The 27,443-nt window shown below is 43.1% G+C and overlaps 1 protein-coding gene across 3 annotated transcripts in view; it reads right to left on the bottom strand.

Moving 5' to 3' along the window:
* TDRD3 (tudor domain containing 3) overlaps window positions 1-27,443 on the bottom strand; it is a 264,997-nt gene that overhangs the window by 65,097 nt on the left and 172,457 nt on the right. For all 3 annotated transcript variants that reach the window (XM_039481181.1, XM_039481191.1, XM_039481200.1), the window contains 2 exons: window positions 20,345-20,501; window positions 19,823-19,948 (listed from right to left, as the gene is read on the bottom strand). In XM_039481181.1, coding sequence (XP_039337115.1) covers window positions 19,823-19,948; window positions 20,345-20,501 — 283 coding nt within the window. The remainder of the gene's footprint in view (window positions 1-19,822; window positions 19,949-20,344; window positions 20,502-27,443) is intronic.

The raw sequence follows: 27,443 nt of genomic DNA, 5'->3' as shown, positions 1-27,443 counted from the left end.
ATGTAATGTTAGCAGTTTTTTGGGGTTGGCTAAGGATAACCAGGTCAGCCAAAACTGCAGAGCAACTGGATTTCTTTTGCATTTGATGGAAGATCCATCACAATGAGGCAAATACCCAGAGTAGCTGCCTCCATGTTAACTCACTACCATAATTATTTGGCACACTATGGAAGTCACAGACTGGTCCTTGCTGTTAGAGACACAACATTACACATTGGACTGCTTGCAATTGTTCTTTGACAAGTTCTATGCTTTCTATAATTTATCTTCCAAGATTAAGAAAAAGCTCTGTGCCTATACAGATAACAATTGGCAAGATCTTACGTATCATATGAAATGCAGTGAGATCCAAAAAAAATGTCTGGAATGAATATCCTACTCTCCAAACACACTACAAGGCAGCCTCCACAGAGAATAAAATAAAATAAAAAATCCAAATAGCATACTAAGTACAGTGGACTCAAAAATATCCTGACCTTTGAGTTCACAGACAACTTTAGAATCATATTTGAAACTCTATCCAAAACTAAGAGGATTATCAAGAAAGCCGACAGGAAAGGACTTCAAATTGATAAAAGCTTGCACAGGATGTCAATGCAGGCTTTGTATTTCAGTTGATAACAGACACCTAAAGACTATATGCTTAGGAAGCACAAAAAAACAACCGACAGTAAGCCATTTCATGATTTGAACTTCACCATAAGAAACAATGTTTAAATTCACACTGGCCTGGTTTTGTGGATCTTGGTGAACAACATGGAAAGCCTGGTGAGGATGAGATTTTTAAGGCCAAAAGGGACCATTACATGATCTAGTCTGACCTCTTGTATATCATAGATAAGGCTACTTTTATGTCACGGAGGTAATGGAAGTCATGGAATCTGTGACTTCCAGAGACCTCCGTGACATTCTCTGCTTCAGTCCCAGGGGCTACGGGACTCTTGAGCTGGCAGCCAACAGGAGACAGCAGCAACAGGGGACCCCTGCATGACTCCAGCTACAGGTGACAGACTTCTGAGGGGGCCCTCCTCAGGGTTCCAGTGACAGGCGATAGCCTCCTGGGGAGGTAAGGAGGAGCCCCCTGCAGCTTCCAGTTGCCATGGACAGAGGGGGAACCCAACAGCTCCCAGCCACCACAGTGGTGGAGGAAACCATGGAACCTCAACAGAAAAAGTTACAGAGAGGTCACGGCTTCCATGAATTTTTGTTTATTGCCTGTGACATGTTTGTGACTTTTAATAAAAATAACTATGACAAAATCTTTGCCTTAATCATAGCCTATTAAATTGTACCCAGTTATCAGTCTTGAGCCCAATAACTTATGGCTGACTAATGCATAACTTGTGATTGGCATTTATTCCAGAAAGGACTCCAAGTGACATCTGAAGACATCAAGAGACGGAGAATCCACCAGTTCCCTTGGTAGTTTGTTCCAATGATCAAGAACCCTCACACCGCTAAAAATGTGCGCCTTATTCCAATTTGAATGTGTCTGACTTCAGCTTCCAGCCATTGGTTCTTGTTATACCTTTCTCCACTTAAAAACCCTTTTGTGTTCATTATATTCTTTCCCTGAAGGTACTTATGCAATGATAAAATCACCTCTCAATTTTCTTTTTGATAAGCTAAACTGATTGCACTCTTTAAGTTTCCCACTGCAAAGCATTTTCTTCAACCCTCAAAACATTTTTGTGGCTCTTTTCTGCACCCGCTCCAATTTTTCAACATCCTTTAAAAAATACGGACATCAGAACTGGATGCACTATTTCAAGTACTGGCCTCACCAATTACATATATATTTTTAATAATTATAATTTATATGATTGTTCCTCGATATATATATATATATCCATCCATATATATTTTATATATATATATATATATATATATCGAGGAACAATCATTTTCTTATTCACTACTCTTTTGTTTATACATCCAAGGATCACATTAGCTCTTTTTGCCACAGCATTGCACTGGGAGCTCATTTTCAGTTGTTTTTCCATTATGTCTGATTTTCAGAGTCACTGTTTTTCAGGATACAGTCCCACATTTGGTCAGTATGGCCTGCATTCATTGTTTCTAAATATGTAGCTTTGCATTTGGATGCATTAAAACACATTTTGTTTGAATGGGTTCAGCTCATCAAGAGAACAAGATCACTCGATATGATTGCCCTGTCTTCATCCTTATTTCCCATTCTGCCAATCCTTGTCTCATCTGAAAATTTTATCAGCAATATTTTATATTTACTTTCAGATCATTGATGAAAACGTTAAATATTGTCAGGAGTAGCGCCAATCACTGCAGAACCCTCACTGAAACACACCCATGCAATGAAGATTCCCCATTGATGAGTATTTTTTGAGCTCTGTCAGTTAGCCAATTCTTAATCCATTTAACGTGTACTTTATTGATATTGTCAAGAGGTATTTTTTTTAAACCAGAATGTCTTGTGGCACTAAATAAAACACCTTACAAATGTCTAAGTATATTACATTTATGCAGTTATCGTTATCAAAACAAACTAAGCTTGTAATCTCATCAAAGAAAGAAATCAATTTGGCCTGACAAGATCTATTTTCCATAAAACCATATTGATTACCATTATCTTCCTTTATCAATTGAATATTATATCAACTTTTCCAATATTTTGCCCGGGACTGATGTCAGGCTAACAGCCTTATAGTTAGCAGTGTCATCCTGCTTGCATTTTTTGAATATTGGTTCAACATTCTAGTCTTCTGGAATTTCCATAGCATTCCAACATTTATTAAAAATTATCAGGAGGCCAGAAATCTCCCCAGCCAGCTCTTTAAGGACTCTTGGGTGCAAGTAATCCAGGCGGGCTGATTTAAAACTGTTTACTCCTAGTACATTTTTGCTTAACATCCTCCTAGATTAGTAATGGTCTGGAAAGTGCTTCATCATCTCCATTGGATACAAGTATATCATCTTGCTTCTTTCCAAATATTCAACAGAAATATTTTACTGAACACTTCTGCCTTTCTGCATCATTAACACTGTTACCGTTATTAACCAATGTTACTATTAACAATGGATCTATGCCATTGCTAGGATTTAGTTTGTTCCTAATATACTTTGCATTGTTTTTAACCATGCCAACCATAGATTTTTCCCCCTGATGTTCTTAGCTTCCCAAATCAATTTTCTTCATTTAAAAAGTTTTAATTCATACTATTTCCTCTTTTTTACATTTGTTACATATTGCTTTTTTATTTCTAGCTGCTGCTTTTATGTCACCACTGAACCAGAATGCCCTTTTAACTAAAGTTATCTTCTTTCTTGATCATAGTATTGTGGCTTTTTGGACATATTATAATCTCTTGTAAAAGGTCTTCCAATTTTCATTCACATTTTTCATAGTTCTTTCCTCCAGGTGACTTTTGCTGATCATTTTCCCCAACAGCCCCAAAAGTTTTTCATCTGACTCTGACTTATATACAGAAAAATATACACTTGCTATGGACTCCATGAAATACTTTGAACCAAAGATCTGGTCTAAAAACATAGGCATTCTTTATGGGACCAATAAGACACAAAGCCTCAGTAAGAAATGTAATACAAATGAAAAGGAATCAGTAAGTGCATTTAGCACCTACAAAGACTGCACAAGCACTGCGAGTCCATGGACCTGAGAATACTGAAAACTGCTTTGGCAATTATTCCCATTTCCACAGCTGAGAAAGGATTCAGCATCACAAAAAAATATGCAAAATTTAGTCACTTCAGCTCCTCAATTAAAAGATTTTCTACACGGTTCGTGAACTCAGTTGGGCCATCTCTCTGAAAATCTGATCCAGGAAAATAGATCAGATTGTCACTACATGCAAAGTACACAAGAAAAAATTTAAACAATCATATTACGAAGAGCTGTATGACATGCTAGGAAACGTGACATCTTCCCTCAAAAGAGAATTTGAGGTTTTAGGAAAAAATTGGCAGAAAATTGCCTCTTTTTTATTCCTTATGATTAAGAAAAAAGGTATGAAAAAGTTGAAGGTAATTCTTATTCAGAAATACTAAATAGAAAGAAATTACACAATTGCAAGATACATTATTTACTTCTAAAATCCAGAAGTGAAGACATGTGCCAGCATCACTGGCTTTTTCTACTCTTGGAACAGAGTGTACTGAGGAATGTCTTGGCTCCTAGTTATGCTGAACTCATGATTTTAAAATTACTTTTCACGATCACTGGCTGAATGGTTAACTTACCAAAGATATTGTTAAAAAAAGGTGCTGTCTACTGGATTTCAAAAACATGCTTTGCAAATACTACTACTCTCCGAGTCTCTCTGCGTTGGTTGAAAAGATGGCAGTTAATTCTTTTACTGATCTATTTCCAGATTTATGGGTGTTCAATAATAAGGAAGGGCATTTGCCTCCAATTCAAAGTTTAAGGATTATTTCCAAATGTTGCTCCTTTAAATTTCTCCCCATCATGCATAAAAACTTGCCCCATCCACCCTGTAGTGCATCGGGTTGGAACACAGTAATCCAACACAGTAAAATATTACCATAGCAAAGACAATATTAATTCATGTCTAGCCATTGCAAAGGGGTCTACATTTTCATTTTGGTGAATAATGTTAACTATGTAAAGCCCTCAGTATTGAGATAATAATAGACTTCAACAGCAATTGCTTATATGCACTTTTAATCATATAGCTATACTCTGTTTCCTTTACACCTCTCTATGTATATTCTTGACAAAAAGAAAATCAACTAGTGTAAAGTGTTTGTGTATGTGGAATAGGGTGTTTTAAAAACTTTGCATTATTGATGGCTATGATGGAGACCAGGGGTCGGCAAACTCTGGCACGCGGCTGGCCAGGGTAAGCACCCTGGCAGGCCGGGCCAGTCTGTTTACCTGCCACGTTGGCAGGTTCAGCTGATCGCGGCTCCCATTGGCCGCGGTTCACCATCCCAGGCCAATGTCCTGCAGAATTCCCCCAGGAGTACAGTTTGTTTTAGAACCAACTATGACATAAAAACAATATTCAGTTGTTTAGAATCATGTATCTAAGGCCGTGTCTACACTTACCGGCACTGATTTATCGGGACTAGTCCAGACCCACTAAATCGACCGCCGAGCACTCTCTCATCGACTCCGTTACTCCATTGGAACAAAAAGAGAACAGTAAGTCAACAGGAGAGCGTCTCCCATCGACGCACCACCATGTGGACACCGCAGTCGACCTAAGTTACATCGACTCCAACTACTTTATTCACATAGCTGGAGTAGCGTAACTTAGGTCGACTTACTCCGGTAATGTAGACAAGGCCTCAAAGGCAAACAAGGGATTGTTGCAATAAAGCTCAAATTATATAAGTGCCATAATACAATATTTCCTAGCAAAACACAATTATGAATCACATCTTATCAGAAAAAGCACTTCTGTTAATAATTAGACTCAAGCACATCATAAAAACGTTTGGTGAACTTTAGAGTGGCTCATACCACATCTGACATTGAAGGAAATAGTATAAGACACCTAGTTTTGGCAGCTGCTTCACTGACTCTTGGGCCCAACTATCGTTTCAAGAGTCTACCATGATCATTTTAAAAAAAATTGTCCTCTCTCTTTGCTGACCCTTCATGAAATGAAGGCGGAATTCTTTGTAAAGCTACATGAATTAGCTTTCTAAACTGTTCTCTTCTTCTCCATCTGAACTTCCTGACTTTATTTAATTTTCTATAGCCTCCACAAGAAACACCAGAACTTTTGTTATTAAAGCAATACACTATAAAGCATAAGCAAACAGGATTGTAAAAGTACAATTTCATATTGGGGTTTGAATTATCAGACAAAAATAAATCACGGAAAAAATATTTGACATACACATTGGAAAATTGTTTGTTTGTTTTTTTGATGGACAAACAGCAAGCGTCAATGCTGATTCCTTCACATTTTTAGCAAGCCTTCAATATCACTGACCATGAGATGCTGTTGACACAGCTGTAAGTACTGATAGAAATCAATACATAGCACTGTTACCGTCTACAGGTTGGTCAACCTATGAGCAACAGCATCAGAGGTAGTTGCTAGATTTTAAACAAATTACCATGGGCACCTGTCACCCATTGTTACCATCCTCAATCAGCAAAACCTTACATAGCTTGCCCCCATTTGAATTTAATTTAGTTTCTTTCCCAAGAGATAATCTCTTTGGCCTTTTCTATACTAGAAAAATGCACTGGTTTAACTATATAGATTAAAAAACTGATTTACCTGAACTCCTGTAATCCCTAATATAGGCACATTTAAACCTGATTTAACTCTTACTTTTATTGATTTAGCTTATATTGGTAATTTATCAACACAAGCTAAATCAATGTAAGTAAGGGTTAAAACAATTTAAATATGAGTAAATTAGGATCACACCAGTTTAATTAGATCATTTTAAATATATATTTCATGAAATCAATTAATATTTCTAATACAGACAAGGCCTTCAGATTGTTTTATATAATCTCCCTGTCTTCACTGATGTTCTCAACACCTCCCAATTTTGTATCATATGCAAATTTCAGTAATACACTGTTTACTCTTTCTTCAAGATCATTAAAATATTACATAAATTGGATCATAACATCAATCCCAGTAATAATCCAGTACATACCTCCCCTAAACTTGATGCTGTAATGTTATCTCACATAACAATGTTCTAATTAACATTAATTTGAATTATTTTTCAATTAAGATTAAGTGAGGTGGTATCAAACACTTTACTAAACTCCAGATCCATCACATCTGTATTCTCCCATATCCCTTAATGTTGTTACTCTATCAAAAAACAATCAGTTTCTCCCCAGCAAGATTCATTCTCTATAAAGCCATGCTAAATATTACTCTTGGTTCCAATATCCTTAGGTCATTCAGTCTTTTGTTTATCTCTAATTCCTTCTCATTTTTTTTCCATCATAAAGCAGTCTGCTGCTTAGTGATGGCTAGATAGTAAACGAGGATCAAAGGCTCCAATTTTATTTATTTATAATAAAAAAAAAAAAGTGCAAACTTAAGTACATGTTATTCAGATTTGTGCAGCAGAAAGTCAGATTTTTCCCACAGAAATTGTCATACTGGATCAGACCCATGTTCCACAGTGAGTTCATAGTGAACACCACTTCAGGTAACTTCAAGCGGTATTCCCAGGAGGAGGGAGCTTTGGAATAAAGTTTAGCATGGAAGACAAAATTGCACTGCCCGCTGCCACATCAGATCTAGAGACATGGACCAAGACACAGCCTTGCAGATTTCAGGGCTAGTAGTGTGGGCCAAAACCCTAACAGAAGGCTAGGCATTGGCAACCTCATAGCAAGCAACAATAATCCTCAAATCCACCTTGATAGTGTCTTGGTAGAAATTATGGAAACCTTTGATGCGTCTGCAGTGGAGACAAATAGTCTGAGACTTCCAAAATTGTTTGGTCCTACTGAGATAGAAAGCCAGTGCTCTTCTGACATCTAAGGTATGAAAAAGGGTTTCCTGATTCAAATTATGTGGGGGTTTTTGTTGTTGTTTTTGGGGGGGGGGGGGAGAAACAGTAAATATATGGTCTGATTCAGATGAAACTCATATGATACATTCACAAGGAATTTGGGATGTGGACGTTGGGAAACTTTATCCTTGAAAAATACTGTAAAGAGAGGATCTGCCATCAAACCCCCAATTTCCCAAACTCTTCGAGCCAATGTAACAACTATTAAAAATGTCTTCTTCGTGGATAGTGTTAATAATGAGCAGGGTTCAGAAGGAGGACCCATGAGAGCTTTGAGAACTAGATTCAGATCCCAGACCAGAGCGGGGGATTTTACTCAAGCAAAGAGGAACCCTAGTCCTTTAATGAACCTTACAGTTTTGGGGGGTAAGAGAATACTGAGAACCCTTCCACTGGAGAATGGAAGGCTTGCAGCCAAAGGAACCTTAATCAAGCTACTGGATAAACCTGCTTTCTTCATTTGTAACAGATAATCCAGGATAAGTGAAAGTGAGGAAGATTCAGGTGCAATTTGCCAGTATTCACACCAACAGCTACATCTTTTCCACTTCAAGGTAAGTACTATGGCTTGATTTCTTCCTGCCATTTAACAACAACTTGCTGTACCTCTGCTGAAAAGGTAGACTCTACCTGCGAACCATTGAGGTGCCATGCCTTAAGTCGGAGACCCTTTAGTTAGGGATGAAGTACTCAGTCTGCATCTTGAAGATGATGAAAGTATGAAAGATTGATCATGAGGCAAGTAGACAATTGAACAGGTAAGGATACCATGCTTGCCTCACCCACATAGGAACTATCAGGATACCCTTGGCCTTGTTCTGCCACTTGTTCCTCACTTGAAGAATTAGAGGCATTAGGGGAAATGTGTAATACACACCCTTCACCCAAGGAAGGAGAAAGGTATCTCCTAAAGATTGAAGGCCTAGGTCCTCCCATCCCCGAACAGAACAGACAATGCTGCCTCACTGTGGCTGTGGCAATGGGATCCACCTCTGGACATACCTTAAACGACATATTCCAAATATGGGTAAGTGGACATTGAGGGGAAGAGATTGAGAGGGACAGGGCAGGGGGAAAAGAGGAGAAGAGGGGCAGGTGTGGCGCGAAGCTGAAGTGAAGAGACTGATGGAGGGGGAAGGAGAGGGTTGGAGCAAGCAGCCAATTGGCACACAGCAGAGAAAGCCCAGTCAGCCCTGTAGAAAGTGATATGATATAGAACCTAATTATACTATAATCCAGGGGTCGGCAACCTTTCAGAAGCGGTGTGCCAATTCTTCATTTATTCACTCTAATTTATGGTTTCGGGTGCCGGTAATACATTTTAATGTTTTTTAGAAGGTCTCTCTCTATAAGTCTATATATTATATAATTAAACTAGTGTTGTATGTAAAATAAACAAGGTTTTCAAAATGTTTAAGAAGCTTCATTTAAAATGAAATTAAAATGTTGATCTTCCACTGCGGGCCCGCTCAGCCCACTGCTGGCCTGGGGTTCTGTTCACCTAGGCTGGCAGCGGGCTGAGCGAGGCCTGTGGCCGGGACCCCGGCTGGCAAGGGACCGTCAGCCAGAACCCAAGACCAGCAGCAGGCTGTGCGGGGCCGGGACCCAGAGGGCTGGGGCCAGAGGGCTGGAGTCATGGCTGGGTATGTGGGGGGTGTAGGTGTCAGGGCAGAGGGGGGCCTGCGTATGGGTGGAGTGCCGGTGTCAGGGCTAGGGTTGGGGGATGAAGGAGTCAAGCAGAGGGCTGGGTGTGTATGAGGGAGGTACAGGGCTCAGGGCAGGGGCCTGGGGGGTGTGCAGGGCTCAGGGCAGAGGGCGTGGTGTATGTGTGGGGGTCAGGGCTCAGGGGAGAGGGCTGGGTGACTGCCCCCCTAAGAACTCCCAACCCCGCTGCTCCTTGTCCTCTGACTATCCCGTCCTGGGACCCCTGCCCCCAACTGCCCCCCAGGACCCCACCCCCTATCTAAGCCTCCCTGTTCCTTGTCCTCAGACTGGACCCTATCCCCTACCTGTCCCCTGACTGCCTCGACGCTTATCCACACTCCAGTCCCCAGCCAGACCCCCGGGACTCCCATGCCTATCCAACCACTCCCCGCCCCTGACAGGACCCCCAGAACTCCCGACCCATCCAACCCCCCGCCTGCTCCCTGCCTGCGCCAACCCCTCTCCACACTCCTGCCTCCTGACAGGACCCCCAGAACTCCCCCCTCCTACAACCCCTGGAGCTCCTTGGCCCCGGACCACCCGCGCCAGAGACCCCCACCCTAACTGCCCCCAGGACCCTCCTTGCTCCCGGTCCCCTGACTGCCCTGACCCCTATCCACCCCTACCACCTCACAAACCCTAGGACTCCCATGCCCCATCCAACCCCCGCTCCCTGACTGCCCCCTCCAGAGACCCCTGCCCCTAACCCCGCCTGGAACCCCACCTCCCCATCCAACCCCCTGCTCCCTGATTGCCCCCTCCAGAGACCCCGCCCCTAACCCACCCTGGGACCTCACCTCCCCATCCAACCCACCCTGCTCCCTGTCCTCTGACTGCCCCCACCCCTTATCCAACCCCCCCAGCCCTGGGCCCTTTACCTTGAGGCTCCACGCAGAGCCAGACACGCTGCCCCGCGGGAAAGCACAGCCCCGACCCCCAGAGCGCTGCGCGCGGCAGAGCTCCAGTTGAGCAGGGAGCGTGTCTGCCTCCCCGCGGAGCCAAACGCTGCGCCGCGAGAGCGCACAGCCCCAACCCCCAGAGCGCTGCAGGTGGCGGCAGGGCTCCAGGGGAGTGGCCGGCAGCTTACTGCACTCGGCCGGGAGCGGGGACCCCATGGCTTGCCGTGACGGGAGAGTGGGGCCATTTGCCCACCCCGTGCGCAAGGCTATGCTTCTGCTCCCTGCTCCTGTGGGGGGAGCAGAGGGCAGAGGAGAGCGGGCTGGGCTGGGCAGAATTTTTAATGGCATGCTGGAGTCCGGACAGGCTCCAGCGTGCCATTAAAAATTGGCACGCGTGCCGTCTTTGGCACGCATGCCATAGGTTGCCGACCCCTGCTATAATCACTTTAATTTAGCATCTTAATTGTCACTTCTTGAATTAGTGCCTGTGTATGACTGTGTGCCAATATTTAACAAAAAGCCTGGAAGCATGTGTAATTGCATTGGCAACCTAATGATAGATTGGTCAGGGAAGTGTCATTTGATTTGTAAAAATCTCAGAATCATAATTTCAGTGGTGTAATCCTCTACAGTGTGGCAGAGAGAACCCTGCTGCCCTTCCAGCTTCTGGTCCTTCAGTTGATGGACATTTTGGTAATACAATGTTATTGGAAGTGAGCTGAGTTGGGTATCACTCAAAAGCCCTTTCTCCCACTGACATAATGACAAACCTAGAACAATTATGTAGAGATATATATTCATGGAAATGTTTAAAAATCAACTTTTTTAATACAGGCATGTCAAACATGGCCCTTGATTGAAAGTATTGGGTTATCAGTTAATGCTCAGAATTAATGTTTTTTATGTTATGTTAAAAGGAGTATTTCAAGTTGAATTGCTATCATCGGCAAAAAAGAAGCAGTTGAATAATGCTGAGTATCGGCTTTGTATATTAAGCCATGAACAAGAGAAACCTCTCTATGTAGCATGTGTTGACCTATAAAAGGTCTTTGACGCGGTTAGCAGGAATGGCATCTATAAGATCTTGTTGAAAACTGGCTGTCCACAAAAGGTGCTCTCCTTATTCAAGGAGTTCCAAGAGGGAACAAAGGCAATCATCCAATATGTAAATAAAACATCTGAGTTTCGTGCTGATACTGCTATGAAGGAAGGCTGCATCTTAGCATCCACCGGCTTTGGCATCTTCTTCTCTAATCTTCTTAAGTACACTTTGGAAATGATCAATCTGTCATACTAATTGAATAAAGGAGGGACGGCAGCTTGTTTAATATCAGACAATTCCAGAGCAGAAGGCAAATCACCCACCTTACTGTTCGGGATCTGCTTTTCCCAGATGATTCGGCATTCATCTCTAATTCACCTGATGAACTGCAGGTCATGATGAGCAAGTTTTCTGATGCATGCACCAAGTTGGGCATGGTAATCATTATCAAGAAAACAGTTGTCATGTTACAAGGTACCAACATTCTACCTAAAATCTATGTCAATAATGACGCTCTGGACAACATGGATCACTTCTGCTATCTTGGCTCAATTCTTACCAGCTCACTTAACATTGATAGGGAACTTGATGCTAGAATTAGCAAAACTTCTGTTATCTTTGCCAAACTTACCTCACATGTTTGGAACAATAAGTTGCTAACCCTGAACACAAAGGTGTCTATCAGGCTTGTATCCTTAGTACCCCCCTTTATGGTTGTGAAAGCTGGGTCATGTACTCCAAGCAGAAGTGGAGATGGAACTGTTTCCACCTCCGCTATCTTAGAAAAATCCTTGGAGTTACTTGGGACCAACAGATCACCGATAATGAGATTGTTGAGAGAATCAACCTACAGCCTATGCAGAGTAGGCTGGACATTCGCAGGCTTCACTGGTTGGGACATGTGGAGCTCATCCCTCAAGATCATCTGCTGAAGGCTGTGCTCTATAACCACCTTAAGAACCACCAGTGATGTAGAGGAAGGCCAAAGCACTGATACAGTGCTAAGGTGAAGCAAGGGCTCAAGGAATTCAGCATTCCCACTAACAACTGGGAAAATCCTGTCCAAAATCATTAAGTCTGAACAAGCCAGGTTAATGCTGATGCAGTCCCCATGGAGAGCCATCAGAGAGCCAAGGCGGAGATCTGCAGGCACAGAAGAAAGCAGAGTCTGCTTCAACTTCCATCTGACAAGTGGACCTGTAGCCAACTGTGGGAAGGATTGCTGCTCATGCACTGGGCTCTTTTTCCATGCCATTGCTAAGCACCACTGATGGATTGACTAGTAGCTTAATCTTTGAAGAACACCACCGTATAGGATCTGGTTAAACACAATGTTCCAGGGGACATTATATGCTATAAAATGTGCACACAAACTGAATTTGGCATGGTTGGAGAGGAATTACATTGAGCATCAAGAAAAAGTTAAAGATGCCAGAACAGGTGCCAGCTCTGGGCAAGACTCACTACATTAGGCTTCAAGAAGAACACCTCAGAACACCTTCTGTGGTAAGCTGGAAGCCCAAAAGCATCCATTAAGCACAGTTTCAATACGTGAAAGACGAGAAACTGTAAGAATAAATCACTCTTAGTGAGAAGGTTGCATGGAAAGTGAAGTGGGTGCATTGACCCAAATGACATACCACACTGAATATCACATCAAGTATTAAACCAAGAATATATGTAATGTGTTGTGTCAAAAGGTAAAAGCAACAGAGACAAATACTAATTTTATTCCTACAAACTGTAATACTCAGCTGGAGTACAGAAACTGAATCACAGTGGTTCTAACGGATGGGAAAGTAATGGTGATGGCCAAGGTAGAGGCTAAATACAGAGAAATATATGCTTTGAATGGGAATGAAGAGGAGCAAATGCTTAGCAGGAAGGCTCTATTGAAGATGAACTGTGGGATATGATCATAGTTCTTAGCAATCCCATCCACAGAAATTAATCATAGTGCATATTCTTAAAAGCTACAAAAGATGTGGCACCATCAAAAGTGGAAGAAAGTGCTGATGTCAACAGTAATATGAAGAGACTGTTTTTGCAGCTGCTACATTTTTATGGAAAAGCAATTTGTCCCGAAGTACATGAGAGTTTCAGGTATCCATTGCTGATGCCAAACCTGAAAAAAATTACTGCCTAACCTGTGCTACTACTTTAAGTGATGTATCAGTGGTTGAAGTGACTTTAGCACCAGCATGACAACAAGCAAATGGAGCAGAAGGCTGCCATTTATCGTAAAGCCTCATGTACGAGTGCTTGAGTAAAAGGCAGATTGTCAACACACACAACTGTGCGGCATACAGATAAATCAACAGCTGCTTGTAGTGGTAGGTTAACAATTGATTCCAAAACTCACAACAAATTCCTCTTCTATCTTACACAGCATTGGCTCCTCTATTGATTACAACAAAGTACTCCATTTGGAAAATGCAGTTGCAAACAAGGTTCTTTGCCACATGGAACTGAATGAAGAATTTTATGTTCTCCCAGAACAGGTCACAGGTATGTTTAGATTCTGTGCTCCTGATAAGTTATTCCTTGAAGATCCAGCAGATGGCAAAGATACTATTATGGTCTGCTATCAGGAGTGTAGTAAGGGGCAAGCCCCAGCCTCAAGTGTTGTCTAGACAGTAAAGAACCTCTCCTTGAAGGAACTTCATGACTCACTCACTCTCCTACCAAGGTACAAAACTTCCAAAGTCAAGAAGTCCAGTTTTCAATGAAGCAGCAGTTGAATCGACTATAGTAGAACCTTCTACATTCACTAATCTTGACAACACTTGGTTATTGCGAAAAAGTGGAATGCATTCCAGAGGTGAAAAATCACTGAATAAAGCTTCAGTTGAAGAGATGGAAGAGGTAACCTCAAATGATCTGTACACCCAGGACACACCATCCCATACCATTTCAGGAGACAGATACATTCCAACATGGTCTGCCTTTAATTTGGCACTACAGACGGCGCTAGAGTGAATGACCCATGTATGCTTCCTGCCAGTCAGACTTGCCTAGCCCCACTGATAGTTCAGTTAACATTCCTTACCCAGTCAGAACACATGAACAAATACATTTGCAGAACTAAATCAAAGTATGTTGTGATACTAGACTTGGGCCTTTACAGGCTTGTTCAACAGCTAATAAGGTCCCATTATGATCTTTTTGGACAGAGGATTCTACATCCTAGTGAACTGCACATATTCTTTGCAGCAATACATGCAATTGTCTTCTTTGTTGTTAGCAGTGGTAATCCTGAGATCTGAGGGATTTTGTACAATGACAATACTGTGACCCAAGTTCTTGTAGGGAAAAAGTTGCAGGGAAAATCTATGGTCTCCGTTCAAGAAAAAAAGTCTAAAGCTGTGCTCAAATGTAAAGAAGAACGTCAGAGCAAAGGTGGTAGGAACTATTACAGAGCTAATCAGAGACAGGTTTGCTCTTCTTCTGATTGTGTCTAGATCTTAGGGTGATGTTGATCTACTTTGGGAAAATACAAGTTCTCTAAGGTGCCACAATCAGTGTTCAAATGCTACGTAACAAAAAACAAACTAACGCACATCTTGCATGGTCTTCCCATACCAGCACCTACAGACAACATGACTGGTACCTTATTCCAGCAGAGACCTTTCAGTGTAGCTCATAGTATGGTATAGCTCATAGCATGGCTGAGGTACAAGATCTAGGCAAAGCAGAAACTGTTAACACCTGCTAAAATTTGTCTGAACACTTAATTATGAGGATACAGAGAAAATACTGGACCTATGAATTCCTCCTCGTGTTTGATACATATGTAAAGGAATCAAAACATATTGCCAGAAAGAAGAGACTCCATTGTATTGAACCTGTCCATTAGCAAGTCACTGACCCACAAGTGTCTCCAAGGTCCAGTGAAGAAGCCACTGTCTCATATTTGTACAAAGGACAAGTTAACCACACAACTTACAAAAAAACCCCTCGAGCATGCAAAGAGTTGCTCAAAGAATTTCATTGTCACATGGCATAATGAAGCTGCTGTGTCACACTATTCAGTGGAGTTTCTTCATAGTTCCCACGAGGCTGACACTAAGATTACCTTGCATGCCCATCAATGCCACAGAGAACTGCAGATTTCTGCATAAGAGACAGATGTTCTAACGTGCTCTGTGAGACGCTCCCTAAAACTTCTGCAAGATTCTGCTTTTTGTGCCTGCCGCTGAGTCACAGAATCACAGTATATGTACAAACAAGTCCAGCTTCTTTGCCTCTTTTGATTGAGGGTGGCAGCCTGATGCCCCTGACACACCCACTTATTAGCCACTATAACAACTAGCGATCATGGAGGTGGGTGGGAGTAAAGATAGTCAAACCTTTGGGAGGGCTCTGCATGCTTTGAAGTGGGAGGCAATGAAAATGGGGTCTGCTGTAGTGACTTTACAGGTGCTAATATAATTTTATTGATTGGCAGTGCCACACTAGATTGACCTGCCATTGATATTCTATCAATCAGGCAATGAGAGGACTCCCTGACATCCTTGACCTGAATGCCCAAGTCTGAAGCTACCCTCCTTAACAATTTCTGATAAGTCTTGTAATCATCAGCAGAGGGTAGGGTTGCCTTTGAGGAAAGAGGAGGTTACCCACCTGTAACTGGAGATTCTCTATTTCACTGGGAATGGTTGGGTCATTACACCAATTGAATCTATTTCCCTATGTTAAGTTCTCCTCACACCTTCTATGAGCCATCTTAATTATCACTTCAAAAAGTTTTTTTTCCTCCTGCTAACGATAGCTCATCTCAATTGATTAGACTCTGCCTGTTGGTATGCATACTTCCACCTTTTCATGTTCTCTGTATGTATAAATATCTCCTGTCTGTGTGTTCCATTCTATGCATCCGAAGAAGTGAGCTTTAGCTCACGAAAGCTCATGCTGAAATAAATTTGTTAGTCTCTAAGGTGCCACAAGTACTCCTGTTTTATTTCACTGTGGGTTATTCATGTACACCATATGCCTGGAGTGGGAGAATTCGAAAGTAGTGTCCATTGGTTCACGCATGTGCCCAGACTTGCCTCGTCCATCCACTCAAAATGATAAAGGTCAGGGTGGACCAACCATGGCTCCAGTTCCTTCTTCACCATAAATATGAGATTCGAAACAGAGGGATAGGAGGGCAGGAAGTGGAATACACGTATCTCGAAGATCCTCCATTTACAGGTAAGTAACCTCTTCTTTGAGTGGTGGTTCCTATTATATTCCACTGTGGGTGACTGACAAGCAGTACCTACGTTGGAGAAGGGTGCGAGGATGAGGACAAAAGTGTTATGTAAAGTATCGCCGTGCCAAAGAAGTATTCGTGACTGAGTCCTGGAACAAGGCATAGCATGTTGCAAACATGTGGACAGAGCTCCATGTGGCTACTCTACATTATAGCTATGTGAGGCACTTCCTGAAGGGATGCCATGCTTATTGCTTCAGCTGTAGTGGAGTGAACCCATATCCTACTGGGGCAAGGTAGATTTGCAAACTGGTAGAAGAGTTTAATGCAGCTGAAAATCCATTTGGCGATTCTCTGGGTGAAGATTGCCTGTCCCTGGATTCTCTCTTCTATCACAATAAACTGTCTAGGGGACTTCCTGATTGTTTTTGTTCTCTGCGGGTAAAAGGCTAAAGCTTATTGGACATTGAGAGACATTCTTCTGTAGATGCATGTGGTTTCCGGAAGAAAATCAGTAAGTGAAAGGATTGGTTAATATGAAACTGGGAGATCACCTTTGGTAAAAAATTCAGGTGTTGGTGGAAGAAAACCTTATCTGAGTGGAATATTGTAAATGATGGGTCCACCATCATAGCTCTAAGTTCCCAACCCTTATCTCACCAAAGTGATAGCAAAAAGGAGGGTGACCTTCATGGAGAGAAGAGACATGAAGCAAGATGCCATTGGTTCAAAGGAGGGTTTTGTTAATACTGAGAGTACCAGATTCAGATGCCTTTGAGGCACAATCACTTGGAAGGGTGGGAAGGTTCTTAGGAGGCCTTTCCAAAATCTAGCAGTTAGCAGGTTTGTAGAACCAGAGAAGAATGGAATGTGCTGATTGCTGCTAGGTGGACTCTCAAAGGGCTGAGGGCAAGCTCCAACATCTTTAATGATAGAATGTAGTCCAGGATTAGCAGAATCTCTGCTGCTTCTGGTAAAATCTATGTTGTGGCCAACATGAAAACCATCTGCAATTATCCCGATAAAATTATCTAGTGGAATCTTTCCTACTATTAAAGAGAATGTCTTATGCAGCGGAGGAACATGCCTGTTCGATAGTTGATGACAATCTAAGGCCTGGTCTACACTAAGGGGGGGGGGGGGGTCGAACTAAGGTACGCAAGTTCAGCTACGCAAATAGCGTAGCTGAACTCGAACTACCTTAGTTCGAAGTACTCACCCGTCCAGACGCCGCGGGATTGAAGTCCGCGGCTCCCCCGACGACTCCGCCACCGCCGTTCGCGGTGGTGGAGTTCCGGAGTCGACGGGAGCACGTTCGGAGTTCGATATATCGCGTCTAGATTAGACGCGATATATCGAACTCCGAGAAGTCGAACGCTAGCCGCCGACCCTGACGGTAAGTATAGACGTACCCTAAATATCACACTCTGAGATGGAGCAGACGTGGATTTATTGGGATGCTTGATCTTGCCATTGTACTGGGTCAGAAGATCGGGAAGGTCAGGATGGCAATTGGTGGGCAGGATGACATGCACAGGAGATTGAGTAGGTGGTGTAACTAAATCGGTGTAGAGAGGCACTTACATCAGTGGGAGCCAAATTTAAGTGAAGATACTTCCACAGCTAGGTGGACGCAAAGCATCTTATATCCATCTAAATGTGGCTGAAGAGGAAGGAATTGAAACCCTATGAACCTAGTAGAAAAGGAAACTAGCCCTCACATGAGAAAATAGTACAGTTTTCTTTGGGATAGTCAGGTCCCCTTTCTTGTACGCATCTGCCCCCCTCCATGAGAAAAAGGGCTGGAACAGGCCAGAGAGGCTGCGCAGACCAGTAGCCAATCAGCAAAGGCCTGTGGAGAGCCAATCAGGGCAAAGAAAGAGGCAGCCAATCAGGGCCAGGCTGGGCCTTATATAAAGTCTGCCTAGCAAAGGAGAGGGCAGTCTCTCCCTGACTAGCAAGGGAGGAGGACTTGCTCCTGAGCCCTGGTCTACACTGGGGAGCGGAATTGACCTAAGATACGCAACTTCAGCTATGAGAATAGCATAGCTGAAGTTGACGTATTTAGGTCTACTTACTGCGGCGTGTGCACGGCGCTAAGTCAACTGCTGCCGCTCCCCCGTCGACTCCGCTTGCGCCTCTCATGGCGGTGGAGTACCAGAGTCGACAGGAGAGGGCTCAGGGATCGATTTTATCACGTCTACACTAGACGCGATAAATCAATCCCTAATAGATTGATCACTACCCACCAATCCGGTGGGTAGTGTAGATGTACTCTTAGGTAAGGAGGTAGCACTTTGGACAGAGCAGTGCTGGGCAGGCTCGAGGGAGCAGAGGAGAGCTCCAGCCCAGTTACCTGCTGGGCTGCAGCTCCTGCTAAAAAAGGCCAAGAAGGTGCAAGGGGCCAAAAGGGAAGTGGCCCAGGAAAGATAGGCGACAAAAGGGGAGAGAAGGAGGGTAGAGAGAGGCTGCCACCAGAGGGTCCCTGGGTTGGGACCTAGAGTAGCGGGTGGGCCTGGGTTCCCCCCCTTTCCTCCTTGCACTGCGCCTGGCCAAGGAGGAGTGCGGCTGAGACAGACTGCAACTTGCCCCTGAGGTGAGGGGCTAGACTTTGGGGTTGTGGTTGGCCACTGAGGCAGGTGCAAGCCGAAGGACTGCCGTTAAACTGAGAATGGAGTAGTGGGCGCTGCCGGAGAGCAGTGTCCTGAAGCGGGCGCTGCCAAGCAGGGAACAACGCAGGTCCCAAACTAGCAGAGCAGACAACAGGTGAGACACCACGCGCAGAGGGCGCTCCACAGCTGACAAGAGCTAATTTCTGGAGCAACCTCCAGGAGGCACCAGTGGTGGTGAGTATTGACCATGTTATGGCACCTTTATTTCCTTTACTTTTTGTCCCCCACACTCTTAAGTGGTTTGGATCTACACACCCACCTCGAGATAACCCAAGGCCCCATTACTCCCAATCTGCTTCATGCCCCCTCACCCATACTTCAGCAAAACCACACACTATTACATCCACATCTGCCTTTTGTCTGAGAAGTGTATTGAAAGAAAACTCAGAAAATGATAATTTAACATTTTCATGGCTGTAGTGAGGCGGAGTGGCCTCTCACTGAGCCAGAGTGGGAGGGACGACCATTAACACACTACAATGGCAAACAGATAATGTAATATTTTCCATTAGATCCATAATGACGACGAAGTAATTAAGTCTTTTCCTATTAATAAACTTGTAACATCTTTTCATAACCAAGTGGTAGTGAGAAAAGATGAATATACATTGTTAACTGAACACCATGCATACATGAAACATGAACAACCCAGATTTTCAGATGTTCTGACCCGACACAGATCTCAGTAACATCTATCGAGAAGAAGGTGCTTAGCAACTTAGAAAAATTAGGCCAGCAGTGTCTGATCTTGCTTCCATAGATCATTTTAATTTCAACAACGTACCTTCTATTGTCAGAGTACCCATTTTGGACTCTAAGAAGTCAAACAGTGTGCTGGGTGCAGAAGGTCTGGCATTTCCTAGTTCCTCTTCATCTTCGGGTCTTAGTCGGCCTCTGCCCTTTCCTTTCCCTGTGGATATTACAAACAAATAAACTTAGATACAGACAGATCTACAGTAACTCTACATATCTTTTTATTGTAATTGTTTTTATAAAACAGATGAAGCCTTTAAACAGGAAAATATAATCAGATCCATTAATTACATGGATTATTTTCAATTAAGAACATTTAACTGTGTGATTTTTAACTAGGAAACAATTACAGATATAATACACAGAGGTACTTTTCCAATATTCACTGTCAGGTCTTGAATACATTACGACTTAGAGGAAAACATGTATGCAATTATGCCCCTGCATAACTCCAAATACACTAGCAAAGACCACTATTATCTTTTTGTGCTTGTAACACAAGAGCCCTATTATATAGGCACTTCAGTCTAAAACACAGCTTTACAAGTTATACCTCTAGGTGGTGGTCCCTGAATAGGTTTCTGTTTACTGCTGTTCAGAAGAAAATTTAATGCTGCTTCTAGGCTGTTGCTATTATCCATAAGCGCCTGCCTTGCTGCTTCTTTACTGAAACCCATTTCTGTTATGTGCTTTAGAGCCTTTTCATCAACCTGTAATAAAAGATATACACAAAAGTAATCACAAGCTACAACACAGATTCCATAAAATACTAGGTTTGCGTGTAAAGTGAACATTAATATTTAATTAAAACATTCATTTACTTTTCATGTATGATGATAAATACTTAGGGTCATTTATAAAAATACTAACAAATAAGCTTTCATGGCTTCATGTAACTGACTTGAGTACACTGAAGTGAGAGGAGACAGGGACAGATGGTAATTTTCGGAGATGGGTTTTACGTGCTTTGGGGGGTTTCCTTTGATTTTTGGGTTTCGTTTTTCGTTTGTGTGTGTGGTTGTTGTTTTTTTTGCTTTGATTTAATTTCAAATATAAAACCAAAGGTGATGTCAAACTCTGATTCCCATAGTTTAACTCTCACTCCATCGAACAAAGGAGTATCCTGATAGACAGTATCTCTCCCCTTAGCAGGAAGAAAGAAGGCAAAAATATATCAAGCATAGCTTAACAGGCCAGCCTTTTGTACTTGGTACAAACATTTCCAAAGCTATGATTGACAATGGCTGTGCAAAATCAGATTATATGTTTTCCAAAATAGGGAGGCTAGATATATAATGACTAACGGTCCTGCAGAATAAAACTGAAAGAAATACAAGTAATTTTCCTTCTTCGGTAAAACATGACTTCTCATTCCCAATGATATGAAACATTCTGACAGAGAGCAAATATAGCTATCAGTGTACACATAGTAAAGGCGATGGCCTTACATAATATTGCTGTTTGAAACACCAAGCTGAAAATTGAATCCTCCAATCCTCCATTTTATTACGTCTACTAAATGTGTAGTGTGAGGAAAAAGTTCTAGCCTCACACACCTTCCTGTAAAAAAGTCACAGTTCTCTGCCCAAAAAAGGGAAAAGGGACAACCCTATGCTGGTACAAACAAACCAGATAAACTGGACCATATGACTTAGTAGGTTGACAGTGCAGTGGATGTTTTAGAAATATTTTGGGATATGTGTCAACCATGAAAACTGAGTAACTCCTTCATGCAAACTAAATAAAACCTGCTTAAAAGAACACAACTTGTTTTGCTGAGAGATTAGTACAAGTTGTGCAATAACTAACATAACCATGTGATATTATCATTACTACCCATTTTCTCCTTTCCTCCTATAGTTAGTTACTTTCACTTGTCTTGCTTCCAATTAGATGCATCCTGATTATAGCATATAGGTGCTACTACAATACAAGTAATAAATAACAGTATCTAAACATCAGCCATCTAGTTTGCAGATATAAATATCCAAATTCACTTCCAAAACCAAACTGGAACATGCAAGAATAACTTCTTAAAAGAATGAAGTACAGTTGAGTGGGGATAAAGTAAAACTCCTACACTTCTGGCTAAATTGATTCCTCTTCCTTCATAATTCCTTCTGCATCCCCAAACAAACAAGTCCACCCAACAATATTCTTAGACTGGATGTCCACAAACTGAAGCACAGAACCATCACTAAATAAAAAGACTTACAATTACTAACGTCTCCTGCAATATCATAGGAAGGATGATCTATGTTACTAACACTAAGGTGGCCTACATACAATGCCCAGCTCAGCCACAGACTTCCCATCTGAGGCTGAACAAGGGCAGGTCTACACTATGGGGGAAAATCGATATAAGATACGCAACTTCAGCTACGTGAATAACGTAGCTGAAGTCGAAGTATCTGATATCGAATTACTTACCGTCCTCACGGCGCGGGATCGACGTCCGCGGCTCCCCATGTCAACTCCGCTACCGCCGTTCGCATTGGTGGAGTTACGGAGTCGACATCAGCGCGTTCGGGGATCGATATATCGCATCTAGATAAGACGCGATATATCGATCCCCGAGAAATCGATTGCTACCCGCTGATACGGTGGGTAGTGAAGACGTACCCCAAGTTAATCTAACTTGTGACTCAGTCTCTCATCTGTAAAATAGGCATAGTGCTGCTCTATCTTATAGGGGTGTGATGAGGATAAAATACATTAAGGACTAAAAGGTACACAGATAGTACAGTGACATGGGCCATGTAGGTGAGTATATCAGTAAAAAAAACAGGCAGATTAGAATGCAGCTGTCCGGGCGGGTGGGGGAGGAGAGAGAACAGTGTTGGTTTAGAATCCATTATTTTAGTGCCAGCTGGAGCCTGCCCAGTAAATCTGTTCTACTGTTCTGTCTCCCTTGCAGATAGACAAGGTGGGTGAGGTAATATCTTTTACATAGTTGTCATAAAGAAGAAGGGATATTCTACCATGCACCAGTGGTGCATCACCTCCTTTCAGAGTTGAAAATACTCAGTGTTCCTGTATGCTGACGTATATGACGGCTACTTTTTTCATCAGGAGCTAAGAAGCACCCTCGGGCTGAACTGTTGAGAGCTAATCCTGGACAGGACCATAACCTGAGACATGAGGGAAAGGCAATTCCCCAGAGACCCTCTTTCTCACACAGTCCTTGTAACGTTCAAGGTATCTATGGACTCCAAAGGCCAGTCAATCTCTTCCTTCTCTTATTTATATATTGCACCAAAAGCTTCTCTCTCTCTCTTGCTCATTCTTATATATAAAGACTGGAATGAAAAAAAAGGAAGATTAAAATAGGAGGATCTGTATTTTAAAGCTGAAGGAGGCAGAACAATTGACCTGGAAGTAAGTAGTTAGGTACCAGTATAACAGCTATGACACAAACTACTTCATTGGTCATAGTACACTAGGCAAAGATGTTGTGCTATCAGATTCTTTTATAGGATGTCGGAGAAGGTAACATAATGAATGAAACCATCTTTGTTAAAAAAATTAATTTAAATTAAACAACCATGCCTAATATTAGGGCTACAAAAGATAAAAGGAGCTGATTCCTCACTATCTTAGGACCTTGAATAAACATTTACATTATCACACCACCACCAAATCAGAACACTGTTGTATGTAATGTTGTTGTAGCTGTGTTGGTCCCAGGATATTAGAAACACAAGGTAGATGATTTAATACCTTTTATTAGACCAACTTCTGTTGATGAGAGAAACAAGCTTTTGCGCTTACACAGATCTCTTCTTCAGATCTGGTGGCAAGTCTACACTATAGTCAATCTAAGTTACATAGACGGACCGCAGTCACAGTAATGAAATCACTTTTACATGTCCACACTACGCTCCTTGCGTCAGTGGTGCATGTCCTCACTAGTGGTGTTTGCATCGATGCAGAGAGCAGTGCACCCTGGGCAAGTAGCCCACCGTGCAACTCACCACCATCTAGCGCAGGGTCTTTTGTAAAGGGTTTGCAATGCCTCATGGGGACAAACGAGACATGCAGGGATGACTGGGAACATGATTTCAAGATCTCATGATGGTGTTTTCTTCATCCCATAATTTTATCTGCATCCTATAACATTCTGCACCTCTTTTCAAAAGCCCCACAAATCCACACATCCACCATCTCTGTGAGAAGCATGGTTCCTGCATAGCTCTGCACTATTGCAATGAGCGTTGTGAACACACTGTGCCTGATCCTGCAGTATTTCCAGAGTCAGGAGAGGAGTTGCATGGAATATGTGCCATGGAAAGAAACAACTGGCAGTTGCAGACAATGGAGCATTGGTTTGGGCCTGAGAAACAAATACTGACTGGTGGAATCACACTATTATGCAGATATGGGATGGTGAACAGTGGCTGCAGAACTTTTGGATGCACAAGGCCGCATTCCTGGAAATGTGTGCGAAGCTCGCCCTAGCTCTCCGGTGCAGTAACACCAAAATGAGAGTTGCACTGACGCTGAGCTGGGGTTGGACTAGATGACCTCCTGAGGTCTCTTCCAACCCTAATCTTCTATGATTCTATGAGGACGCAAGTGGCAATCGCGGCATCGAAGCCTGAAGCAATGCCAGATTGCTACTGATCAGTCAGGAATCAATTTGGAGTTGGGAAAGTGTACAGGGCCATTAATCACATCCTGTTATGAAGGACTGTGACTCTGGGGCATGTGCAGGACATACTGGATGGTTTTGCTGTACTGGGGTTCACAAACTGCACTGGGGCAATAAATGGCATGCATATCACTATTCTGGCACCAGACCACCTTGCCACAGAGTATATCAACAGAAAGGGCTACTTTTCTATGGCTGGAAGATCACTGGGGACATTTTACTGACATCAGTGTTGGATGGTCAGGGAAAGTGCATGACACATGAATCTTTAAGAACAAAGGCCAGTACAGAAAGCTGCAAGAAGGGACTTTCTTTCCAGACCAGAGGATTACCATTGGAGATGTTGAAACACCAACAGTGAATGTGGTAGACACAGCCTACCCCCTTATTCCTGTGGCTCATGAAGCTGTTCACTGGCCACCTCGACAGCAGCAAGGAATGCTTCCACACAGAGTCAGCAGGTGCAGAATGACAGCTGAAAGTGCCTTTAATAGTGTCACTATCTACTCTCAATATCAGACCTCAATGAAAAAAATATCCCCAGGGTTATAACTGCCAGCTGTGCACTTCAGAATCTCTCTCAAGCAAAGGAGGAGAAGTTTCCAAGAGGGAGAAGGTGGAATGGCTGTCTGCTGATTTTGAGCAGCCAGATACCAGAGCTATAAAAAGAGCAATATGGTTCAGGGAGTGAAGACCATTTTAATAATGAGCCACAGTAATGTTTGTTGCTGTTGTGTGGTGTGCCTGATATTGTTTTTTTGCACGCCAGTATGAATCTTATAAGGAGTGCTGTGCGAGTGGTAATATAACATTGCAAATGCCTCTATCACTATTATCTGTGAATGATGTCAGCCCCAGCCACCATAAGTTGTGAACTAATAAATATGAATTAAGTTTCCATAAATAGAGTTTTGTTCCAAACACATGCAAACAGACATTTATAACTGAATGAATCTTTATGAATATAGGGAAAAGAACCTTTGAAGGGGAAAGAACAGTCCTTTCCATTTTGCAAACACATACACCAACTGTCTCTCTCAAAGGTCAGTGTATATGCGGCTGTGATTGTCTGTACTCTCCGTGGGGGTGGAGTAGTAGGGATAGTGCAACGACCCCTGATGCCACGTGGAATGTGGGGGGAGGAAGTGTAGGGAAATCCCAGCATGCAGTTCTCTATGGGCTACAGAGGGGGGCAAGCATGTCTGACTGATGCTTCAGAAGCGCTATCATCTCCTGCTTCACATCACTCTCCTTTTCCCATGCTTTTCTCCTGTCCGCACCATCCCTGTCCATTTCTGTCCGTGACCTTGATCCTCCAAGCCCTGTGCTCAATACCCACAGCACTAAAGACTTGCAGGATCTCTTTGAACATATCGTCCCGTGCCCCCTTCCTCATCTGGCTGAGTTACTCCACTGGTGTGGTTGGAAAGACCCTCAAGGCCACATTTCCAGCTGCAAAAAATACAATGCACAGAGATACTATTGTGAGTATATTCACAAGATAACTGGAAACTTGGTATTCTGAACTCACTCCCCTTGATCCACACAAGTTACATGCACTACAGACTCACTTCTGCTTAGAATCCATAGAGAATGGTGGTAGTCCCAGCCATGGCAAATATGGCGCCTGTGGGGGGGTGGGGAGAGGAGGGAGAGGGGCAAGCTGGCACAGTAAGGGGGAGAGGAGCTCACAGGCATGAGTATATGCAGGTAGGGTAACTAAACTGAATACTGGCACCATTATCCACAGGCAGTGGTGACTTTAGCTGATATCTCACTCCTGAGGGTAACAGAGGCTGCAGACCGGGTCCATAGGCTGGTAGCCTGTGTGCTGCAATGATGCCTGCTGAGTGGTGTGAGAAACTGTCCTACCATGGTGGAAAAAAATAAGGCAGCCATCCCCAGTAGTCTTCAGTAGAGGATTGCAGAGTACCTCGAGGAAAGTTTCCTTGAGATCTCTATGGAGGTTTCACGGGACATCCCGGTACACATAACAAACTGTTCTGCAGGGTCCCCTTTGCCTAACTGTACAGGGGAATGAGAAGCAGACAGTAGCTCTACCTCTACTGGTTATTTCACTACCTCTTGTAGCATGATAATGAGTAAATGAACAGATGTGTCCCTGCAGTATCAAATCAAACTGCATGCTTGTTCCTTCCCCTTCATCAGGCTCTCCCATGATGGACTGTGTGGACTTGTTTGATGGATCTGGAGTCAAAAAGAGGTCCTGGCTCGCTGAGTCACTGGATTCCCGGTCACCTGTCCCTCATTCTCCTACTCTTCTTCCTTGTCCAACACCTCATCCTCAGGGTTCACTCCGGTAGCCTGTGATTGTGACTCCTCCCAAGTATGCACGGGGCCCTTGTAGAGGTGATGTGGTCACCACCAAGAATGGCATGAAGCTCTTTGTCAAAGTGGTATGTCTACAGCTCCACACCAGAGCGACCTCCCTTGACTTCTGGTACACCTGCCGCAGGCTCCTTGATCTTCACATGGCCCTGTTGTAGACCTTCTCTCCCATATCTCAAGCGATTTGCTCATAGATACTGACATTTCTATGGTTGGATCAGAGCTACGTATGCACAGCCTCTTCTCCCCATAGATCCAGGAGATTCGTCACCTCTGGTGTACTCCAGGCAGGAACACATCTGCAGTGTGGAACCGGCATGGTTGGCCATGCAGTTGCTATGTGAGCTCTCCATGCTGAGCAAACAGGAAATGGAATTTCAAAAATTCATGGGGCATTAAAAGGAGAGGGGCATGTACCTGCATATCTGGCCACCCGGGCAGCGGAGCTCAAAATGGTGACCAGAAAGGTCATGGGGTGGGGGGGCATTGTGGGACACTTCCTGGAGGCCACTAAAGTTGATGTAATTGCGTGTCTAGACTGACACTGCATCACCCTATGTCAACTTAAGTGCTACACCCCTCGTGCAGTTGGAGTTATTAAGTTGGTCGTGTGAGGAAGGCAGAATATTATAACCTAATTTATGAAAAAATC

Source organism: Mauremys reevesii, linkage group 1, assembly GCF_016161935.1.
Source record: "Mauremys reevesii isolate NIE-2019 linkage group 1, ASM1616193v1, whole genome shotgun sequence".
NCBI lineage: Eukaryota > Metazoa > Chordata > Testudines > Geoemydidae > Mauremys > Mauremys reevesii.
This window is presented reverse-complemented; position numbering and strand designations above follow the sequence as displayed.